The 10,239-nt window shown below is 46.3% G+C and overlaps 1 protein-coding gene across 3 annotated transcripts; it reads right to left on the bottom strand.

The window, feature by feature from the left end:
* Positions 1-1,008: 1,008 nt before the first annotated feature.
* LOC119283743 (protein MAINTENANCE OF PSII UNDER HIGH LIGHT 1-like) lies at positions 1,009-9,813 on the bottom strand. Of its 3 annotated transcripts, XM_037563173.1 has the most exons (5): positions 9,487-9,813; positions 9,266-9,400; positions 9,027-9,164; positions 1,269-1,295; positions 1,009-1,170 (listed from the first exon to the last, which is right to left on the bottom strand). In XM_037563173.1, exons 1-5 carry the CDS (start codon positions 9,688-9,690, stop codon positions 1,144-1,146), a joined length of 531 nt encoding a protein of 176 aa, XP_037419070.1. In that variant the 5' UTR covers positions 9,691-9,813; the 3' UTR covers positions 1,009-1,143. The 3 variants fall into 3 exon arrangements, with proteins under 3 accessions (XP_037419070.1, XP_037419065.1, XP_037419059.1); XM_037563168.1 differs by lacking the exon at positions 1,009-1,170 and having other exon boundaries at positions 1,186-1,295; XM_037563162.1 differs by lacking the exons at positions 1,009-1,170; positions 1,269-1,295 and having other exon boundaries at positions 8,543-9,164; positions 9,487-9,812.
* Between the last annotated feature and the right edge of the window lie 426 nt (positions 9,814-10,239).

Genomic DNA, 10,239 nt, shown 5'->3' with positions numbered 1-10,239 from the left:
GAGCGCCAGATTCGTGTGGAGCCGCAGCGAGCAGCATGGTCCTCCCGTAGTCATCCACAAGTGCGTGCAGCAACAGCGGTGGCAAATCCAATCCATATGTGCTTGTTTCAGGAGTGAGCACTAAGTCGGTGGCAAATCAAACCGATCTGCTTATTCTACTTCACGAAGACTGCAAGGTGTGTACTTCCTTCTATACAGTCTGTAGGAACAATATAGATAAACTAATTTGAACTTTGGAAGGATTTTATGTGGTTTTGGTTCTAGCATCTTCCTGCAGGAGTTCTAAAACTAGAGACGTCTTGGGCGATGGAGGCCATGCATACAGTGGCGCTTAAGATCAGATTGTTTGCTGAGGAGGTGAACTAGATGGTTGGCATCGGTTCGTAGTTGTACCGAGGTGTATATGACCTTTATTATCTGGAACCTAATAATCTATGATAATTATTTAATGCTAAGTTTTTAACAAACAGCAGCAACATAGATTTAGTGATCTTCTTTAATCACAGAATATTGTATCACCTCTGTTTCAAAATATAAGATGTTTCGGTAGGCTAAACTACATATCTTGAATGCAGTTTACCAGACCGAAGCTAGCAAATTATGGGCATGTACCTATTCGTTTTAAAAACCTTTCAATTATGCACAGACAACTAGCAAATTATGAGCAATCTATGTATTTATTTACCGAACCTTGCAACTATGAATGGACTGATCAATTGGAAGATAGTTTTGTTGGACCAACCATATGATTGCTCACTAAGCAGCATTTCAGCAAGTAGATAATAGTAATTCAGGTAAAGATTATTTTTGCTATGCAAAATATAAAATGGACAAGTCACTTTCTCAAGTAGTTTGGGGAAGTCCCTTGGGAAATAGTACTTGCTTACTCGATTTTGTTCGTAGTTTGAACATGGACCTTAGAAGGGTGATTTTGCTAGATTGGAGGTTAAATATTTTTTTTGCAAATAAGTTATATATTCCTTGAACAAAAATCTACCTAATTTTATGTTGGATACCTTCATATATCTTCATATATTTGGCTAGATTGCTTTTTCATGCCAGATTCAGATTCAACCAAGTGACGATTCCAACTTGGTCACAGAATAAGAAAATGCCTTGCGGTCCTCTTCTACCGCAAGCACATCACCTCTTCGGCTCTTCATTGTTTCCCTGGTATAACAACACTGTTCAAACCATTTCCTTGGAGACAATACATTTTAATTTGTCTTACAATGCCTACAGTTTTCTTCATACAACAATTCCTTCACCTGCCATTGAACTCCACAATGCTGGATCTACAAAAAATAGACAAGGAACCCAGAGGTGACTCCCAATCTCTCTTTTTATGGAATTATGCCGCATATAATGTACTATGTATCATGATTGCAATATACAGGAATCAAGGTGATACTGAGGAGATTTTCACTTCATATGATGTTTTGCTGATATAAGCCAGCAAGAAGATCTTCTTAGAGGTATGTACAACTTTGTTTTCAGCTTCATTGAAGTCAGCTTTATTTAGACATGGAACACATTTGAAGGTAAACCTTTTCAAAATCCTCAATCGACCTGTTTTATATTGTACAGTTTGACATCTCTTGCACATGAATGACTATTCATTGATAGTGCCTGCAAAGATGTGACTGTAGTTGTTTCTTTGTCTGCACGATCATTCTTAAATTTGTGACATATAGATTGGCCCTCACGCATATCATATATCTAAGTAAATAAATTGATATTACATTGAAGAAAGGGATGGGCGCGGCAACGCGCGCCATTAATGATCTAGTTTGTAACTCAAAACAGGAGCTGCGGAATAAACGGAGACTGGTGAAGGACGAGGTGACGATGCGCGTCGGGAATGGTTTCAAGGTCGATGTGATCGCCGTTGGCACGCTACCTCTACATTTACCTACAGGATTAGTTTTAAACCTCAATAATTGTTATTTAGTACCAGCTTTGAGTATGAACATTGTATCTGGATCTCGTTTAATGCAAAATGGCTACTCATTTAAATATGAGAATAATGGTTGTTCTATTTATATGAGAGACATGTTTTATGGTCATGCTCTGCTGGTCAATGGTTTATTCTTATTTAATCTCGAACATGATGTTACACATATTCATAGTGTGAATGCCAAAAGATGTAAGGTTGATAATGATAGTCCCACATACTTGTGGCACTGTCACCTTGGTCACATTGGTGTCAAAGGCATGAAGAAACTCCATGCAGATGGACTTTTGGAATCTCTTGATTATGAATCATTTGACACGTGCGAACCATGCCTCATGGGCAAAATGACCAAGACTCTGTTCTCCGGAACAATGGAGCGAGCAACCAACTTATTGGAAATCATACATACTGATGTGTGCGGTCCAATGAGTGTTGAGGCTCACGGTGGCTATCGTTATGTTCTCACCCTCACTGATGACTTGAGTAGATATGGGTATTTCTACTTAATGAAAGACAAGTCTGAGACCTTTGAAAAGTTCAAGGAATTTCAGAGTGAAGTTGAGAATCAACGTGACAGGAAAATCAAGTTCTTCCGATCAGATCGTGGGGGAGAATATTTGAGTCACGAATTTGGCACGCACTTAAGGAAATGCGGAATTGTTTCACAACTCACGCCGCCTGGAACACCTCAGCGTAATGGTGTGTCCGATCGTCGTAATCGCACTCTATTGGTACGATCTATGATGTCTCTTACCGATCTACCGCTGTCATTTTGGGGTTATGCTATAGAGACTGCCGCATTCACTTTAAATAGGGCTCCGTCAAAATCCGTTGAGACGACACCGTATGAATTGTGGTTTGGTAAGAAACCTAAGCTGTCATTTCTGAAAGTTTGGGGATGCGATGCTTATGTCAAGAAACTTCAACCTGAAAAGCTCGAACCCAAAATCGGAAAAATGCGTCTTCATAGGATACCCTAAGGAAACTATTGGGTATACCTTCTACCTCAGATCCGAAGGCAAGATCTTTGTTGCCAAGAATGGATCCTTTCTAGAGAAAGAGTTTCTCTCGAAAGAAGTAAGTGGGAGGAAAGTAGAACTTGATGAAGTATTGCCTCTTGAACCGGAGAGTGGCGCAGCTCAAGAAAATATTTCTGAGGTGCCTACACCGACTAGAGAGGAAGTTAATGATGATGATCATGAAACTTCAGATCAAGTTGCTACTGAACTTCGTAGGTCCACAAGGACACGTTCCGCACCAGAGTGGTACGGCAACCGTGTCCTCGAAATCATGTTGTTAGACAATGGTGAACCTTCGAACTATGAAGAAGCAATGGCGGGCCCAGATTCCGACAAATGGCTGGAAGCCATGAAATCCGAGATAGGATCCATGTATGAAAACAAAGTATGGACTTTGACTGACTTGCCCGATGATCGGCGAGCCATAGAAAATAAATGGATCTTTAAGAAGAAGACAGACACGGATGGTAATGTGACCATCTATAAGGCTCGGCTTGTCGCTAAGGGTTATCGACAAGTTCAAGGGGTTGACTACGATGAGACTTTCTCACCCGTAGCGAAGCTGAAGTCCGTCCGAATTATGTTAGCAATTGCCGCATTCTATGATTATGAGATATGGCAAATGGACGTCAAAACGACATTCCTTAATGGTTTCTTTAAGGAAGAATTGTATATGATGCAGCCGGAAGGTTTTGTCAATCCTAAGAATGCTGACAAGGTGTGCAAGCTCCAACGCTCAATCTATGGGCTGATGCAAGCATCTCGGAGTTGGAACATTCGATTTGATGAGATGATCAAAGTGTTTGGGTTTACGCAGACTTATGGAGAAGCCTGTGTTTACAAGAAAGTGAGTGGGAGCTCTGTAGCATTTCTCATATTATATGTGGATGACATACTATTGATGGGAAATGATATAGAATTCTTGGAAAGCATAAAGGCCTACTTGAACAAGTGTTTTTCAATGAAGGATCTTGGAGAAGCTGCTTATATATTAGGCATCAAGATCTATAGAGATAGATGGAGACGCCTCATTGGTCTTTCACAAAGTACGTACCTTGACAAGATATTGAAGAAGTTCAATATGGATCAGTCCAAGAAGGGGTTCTTGCCTGTATTGCAAGGTATGAGATTGAGCACGGCTCAATGCCCGACCACGGCAGAAGATAGAGAAAATATGAGTGTCGTCCCCTATGCCTCGGCCATAGGGTCTATTATGTATGCCATGCTGTGTACCAGACCTGATGTAAACCTTGCCGTAAGTTTAGTAGGAAGGTACCAAAGTAATCCTGGCATGAAACACTGGACAGCGGTCAAGAATATCCTGAAGTACCTGAAAAGGACTAAGGATATGTTTCTCGTTTATGGAGGTGACGAAGAGCTCGTTGTAAAGGGTTACGTCGATGCTAGTTTCGACACAGATCTGGATGACTCCAAGTCATAAACCGAATACATGTATATTTTGAATGACGGGGCAGTCAGCTGGTGTAGTTGCAAGCAAAGCGTCGTGGCAGGATCTACATGTGAAGCGAAGTACATGGCAGCCTCGGAGGCAACACAAGAAGCAATCTGGATGAAGGAGTTCATTACTGACCTAGGAGTTATTCCTAATGCGTCGCGCCCGATGACTCTCTTCTGTGACAACACTGGAGCTATTGCCCTTGCCAAGGAGCCCAGGTTTCACAGGAAGACCAGGCATATCAAGCGTCGCTTCAACTCCATTCGTGAAAAATGTTCAAAATGGAGACATAGATATTTGTAAAGTGCATACAGACCTGAATGTCGCAGATCCATTGACTAAACCTCTTCCTCGAGCAAAACATGATCAACACCAGAACTCTATGGGTGTTCGATTCATCACAATGTAACTAGATTATTGACTCTAGTGCAAGTGGGAGACTGTTGGAAATATGCCCTAGAGGCAATAATAAAATGGTTATTATTATATTTCCTTGCTCATAATAATTGTCTATGTTGTTCATGCTATAATTGTGTTATCCGAAAATCATAATACATGTGTGAATACATAGACCACAACATGTCTCTAGTGAGCCTCTAGTTGACTAGCTCGTTGATCAATAGATGGTCACAGTTTTCTGACCATGGACATTGGATGTCATTGATAACGGGATCACATCATTAGGAGAATGATGTGATGGACAAGACCCAATCCTAAGCCTAGCACAAGATCGTGTAGTTCATCTGCTAAAGCTTTTCTAATGTCAAGTATCTTTTTCTTAGACCATGAGATTGTGCAACTCCCGGATACTGTAGGAATATTTTGGGTGTGCCAAACGTCACAACGTAATTGGGTGGCTATAAAGGTGCGCTACGGGTATCTCCGAAAGTGTCTGTTGGGTTGGCACGAATCGAGACTGGTATTTGTCACTCTGTATGACGGAGAGGTATCTCTGGGCCCACTCGGTAAGACATCATCGTAATGAGCTCAATGTGACTAAGGGGTTGGTCACGGGATGATGTGTTATGGAACGATTAAAGAGACTTACCGTAACGAGATTGAACGAGGTATCGGTGTACCGACGATCGAATCTCGGGCAAGTAACGTACCGATTGACAAAGGGAATTGTATACGGGATTGCTTGAATCCTCGACATCGTGGTTCATCCGATGAGATCATCGTGGAACATGTGGGAGCCAACATGGGTATCCAGATCCCGCTGTTGGTTATTGGCCGGAGAGTTGTCTCGGTCATGTCTGCATGGTTCCCGAACCCGTAGGGTCTACACACTTAAGGTTCGATGACGCTAGGGTTATTAGGAAGATTTGCATGTGATTACCGAATGTTGCTCAGAGTCCCGGATGAGATCCCGGACGTCACGAGGAGTTCCGGAATAGTCCGAAGGTGAAGATTTATATATGGGAAGTCATCATACGGTCACCGAAAATATTCAGGGGTATGCTGGTATTGTACCGGGACCACCGGAGGGGTTCCGGGGTCTATCGGGAGGGTCCACCTGCCCCGGGGAACCTTATGAGCTGTAGGTGGAAGGGAACCAACCCCTAGTGGGCTGGGCGCCATCCCACCCTAGGGCCCATGCGCCTAGGGTTTGGGGGGAACCCTAAAGGGGGGCGCCACCCTTGCTTGGGGGGCAAGCCCCCTCCCCCTTGGTCGCCGCTCCCCTCTAGATCTCATCTAGAGGGGACGGCCCCCCTTCCCCCTTCTCCCTATAAATAGAGGGGCGAAGGGGGGGCTGCAGCACCACATCCAAGGCGCAGCCCCTCCCCTCCCCAACACCTCTCCTCCTCCGCGTGAGCTTGGCGAAGCCCTACTGGAGAACTGCCACTCCATCACCACCACACCGTCGTGCTGTTGTTGGAGCCTTCTTCCTCAACCTCTCCCTCCTCCTTGCTGGATCAAGGCGCGGGAGACGTCACCGGTCTGCATGTGTGTTGAACGCGGAGGCACCGTTGTTCGGTGCTTAGATCGGATTCGGCCGCGATCTGAATCGCTACGTGTACGACTCCTCCAACCGCGGTCTTGCAACGCTTCCGACTCGCGATCTTCAAGGGTATGAAAATGCACTCCCCTCTCTCTCGTTGCTAGTTACTCCATAGATTGATCTTGGTGATGCGTGGAAAATTTTAATTTCTGCAACGATCCCCAACACTTGCTGTTATACATACTGGACCAATTACTAGAGGTCACGCACGCTGATTGAATTACCAGGTACTTTTGTTTCTTGGTAACGATTCTAATGCTCATGAGAATATGATACTGCCTAAATTGGATACATTTGTTTTGCTTACAAATGAAGGGCCTAGCTTGGACAAGAAAGATGAACCTTGGAGCAAGTTCAAGCATGGAGATGATGGCATGCACAAGGGGAACAAAAACGGAGTTACAAGTGATGATTCCAGGACTTTGAAGCCACCATAATGAGTGCATGAAGCCTTGGACGAAATATACAAGATGCCACTCCATAAATTTCGTCCAGAGGCTATTCTACATGCCGCGTCACCTTATTTTTGGGCCAGACACATATAATTTCGAAATACTTAATTATAGATTGTTTTTAGAGTCCGTATGTGTGGGGAAACAATAGTTAGGGTTGGTTTCGGACCCCTCCTCCAAGGGCCACGAAATTCCCCCTCTTTCCTCCATATATACAACCCTTAGGGCATCGTTTAGACTTTGGGATTTTGTTTAGATTAAAAGTTCGCCATAGCTGCAACTTCACGTACTTCATTTGTGTTCAACGACCAGACCAAGGCATCACAGAACCCCACTTGATCAATAAAGCTTTCCTCTTTTATTCGCAATATTCAGATTGCAATTTCAGTTTCTTGCTTATTCTTCGTTTGCTCGCAGGAAATAGACCCTCGTGGTCAGGTTGATCATGCTCCGACGTGGTTAATAACCTCTCGGAGTTGGTTTAGCGATTACTAAGGCGCGACATCCTCGCACGTTCGTAGTCGGATCGTGAAAGTCTACTCCACCATAAACGATAGTCACCATCTCATCAAAAGACGGGACACCTTCGCCCCTATCAAGTGGTAGGCACAAAATCCTTGGCACAAAGACGCGGCTTGAATGGAGTTCCATCCCTTGGCCTTGGTCGGGCACCCCCATCCCTTGAGATCGCACTGATAAGCTGTGTTCCTCGGCCTGCACTGAGATCTCTCTGGGAAATGGGCAGCTTGTGCATTTCTAGTATGGTCGTTGGTTGGAAGGCATTACTCCACTCAATATTGCTCCTGATCTGTCCGTCATGGCGCGACGGAAAAATTTAACTGTGAAGGAGGCACATGATCGTGGCCGCTGGATGAAGGGCCTGGAGAGGATTGCTTCTGAAGAGCTGCTCGACCAATTTGTCAAGTTGTGGGAGCTGCTCCAACACATAGTGCTCTCTGTTGTCCCCGACTCCATTCGGTGGAGGTTCTCCGCTGCCACCTCCTACAAGGCTTAGTTTTTAGGCCGCAATTCTGAGCCGCAACTGCTTTCTGTGTGGAAGGGCAGGGCCGAGCCGAAGGTTAAATTCCACCTCTGGTTATTGTCTAGAACAAAATCGGGACGGCTGGTAGGCTTGCCACGAGGGGATGGCCACACACCGAGAAGTGCACGTTCTATGATCAGATCATCTAGTCGGCTGCCCATCTTTCTTTGAGCTGCCCTTTTGCCCACGAGGTTTGGTTCTCCTTTCAACAAGTGCTCCTGAGGCTACTAATGTTGCTTCAACCTCAATAACTATTAATGATTGGTGGAAGAGGGTTTGGAGTCTACGCAACAACCCAACTACACGCACGCAGATCACCTCGGCTGTTTACGTCGCTTGGAATCTTTAGAAAGAGAGAAATAGGCAGTCTTTTGAAGGAAAGAGATGCTCCCCCGAGACAGAGATGAAATAGCAATGTGCCAATGTTCAAGGAGGCTACTGTTTAGTGTGGGTTGTATTTCCTTTTCTTGTTTCCTGAGTTTTTGTTCTTCGTAGTGTGTGGTTCTTGATGCTCTGTGCAACGACTAGAACTACTGCCATGCACCTTCAAGAAAAAAAAGGTTGGCTTTCAGACTGTGAAAACGAATCACCACCTGAGCCCTGGCAATAGTTGCCGGTTGCTAAAAAACTGGAGTATATTTTCGTGGAGATGTTGTAACATGATTGCAACTGGTATGCAAGATAAGTAACTGAACGCCAAGCCAACCACCCGGCATAGACCGCGTATACAAAATAAAGAGTAGGCTTCACTCATGAGTGAAGAACGGCACCTCAAACTCTCCAAACTCTAGCGTTGTATCGAATTGCTAACACACAAGCTCGTGCCCGTCGTCCACATCAAATTTATGCTTCGATTATTTCCGTCTCACGCTCACCGTGTATATCATTATCAGCTCACGACGACGGCTGCTCCGCGGTTGCCGAAGGTTCAGCCTCTAAGGTGGGTGAATCAGAAGGCGCCTCCTCGGGCGCGGCCGGTTCCACAACGGGGGGGCTCGACTGGACCGAGAATGCCGCGGCGGCCGGCTGGAACTTGGCGACGTAGTAGCTGAGAGGCGGGCCGGAGTATTGGGTCTGCACGGGCGGCTGGTTCTTGCTCACCTGGATGAGGATGGACGCCGCCCCGGCGACGAAGATGAGGGCCAGCCCGCCCGTGAGCGCCGCGGTGTTCTCGGACCCATCGGACGACGTCCCCGCCGTGCCGGAGCTGATGGCGCTCTCCGCCACGTACACCGCCGGCTGCGCGCGCGCGATTACGCCGTCAGATTGGGATGCCGAGAAGGAGGAAGACAAGGCCCTTGACAAGAATGGAATAGGTAGTAGGAGTAGGTTGCGCGTACCTCGATGGAGTAGATGTTGGTCTGGCCGGCGGTGTCCTTCTCGACGAGGCCGGTCCATCCTTTCTTCTTGGGAGGGAAGGTCCCCACGACCTTGGTCCTCTCCTCCGCCAGCCACTCCACGCTCAGGCTCCCGACCTACGCCGCAGGCATATCCAAGTTCAGATAACAGCAGCAGCAGCAGCAACAACAGCAAGACACGAGTAGCTAGATATGTCCCGTACCTCCTTCTCCGGGGCGCACTCCACGTCGTTGCACTCGGAGTCGTCCGGAGACGAAGAAGCATTGCAGGACAGCGTCAAGAACCTGTTGCCGCCGGTGATGCCCCCTCCTCCTCGCGGAATCGTGGCCTGCTGGGGCTTGCTGCTCCTGAGGAGCACGCAGCTGCTTGCGGAGAGCATGGATTGGGCAGGGCAAGCCATCTTCATCTTCTCTCAATTCTCTCAGTCTCTCTCGCTCGCTCGCTTGCTCTAGCCTTACACACACACACACACCAGAAAACGAGTGAGTGGGAGGATATGGCTGTGGACTCGTGAACACCACAGAATTGCGAGGTACTCGTGGCCTCGGGGCTTTTGTGGAGAGATTTATTTTTCTTTTGGCTTTTCCTCTCCGCTTACCTGCGTGTGGATGGTCAGTCGCCACGTTCTCCTGCTGGTTGCTACGGAATTTTCTCTGGAGCTGCCAACATTTTCTGTAGGTAATTTGGTGGACACTGGCTCCAAATCTCTTCATCGTCGCGTCGCTCCTAGCGGTCGGCCCATCGGCTCTCGTGTGCGTACGCTGTTTTTTTTGTGTGCAGGAAATTAAATGCTTTTAATTTATTCAAGCCTCAATGGCCCCCTACATGATGAGCCATCAAGCTACTAGTCGTCAGGAAGCCAGGGGGAGGCCATCCAGCAACTCGTCACCTCCGGTGTGCGTGCAAGTTTTGCACACAGGTGGGTCGAGAAGTTGAAATTTCTCGATATATGTTG

This window comes from Triticum dicoccoides, chromosome 1A (genome assembly GCF_002162155.2).
Source record: "Triticum dicoccoides isolate Atlit2015 ecotype Zavitan chromosome 1A, WEW_v2.0, whole genome shotgun sequence".
Taxonomy (NCBI): domain Eukaryota; kingdom Viridiplantae; phylum Streptophyta; class Magnoliopsida; order Poales; family Poaceae; genus Triticum; species Triticum dicoccoides.
Note: the sequence above shows the minus strand (reverse complement) of the source record. Positions and strands in the feature narration are given on the sequence as shown.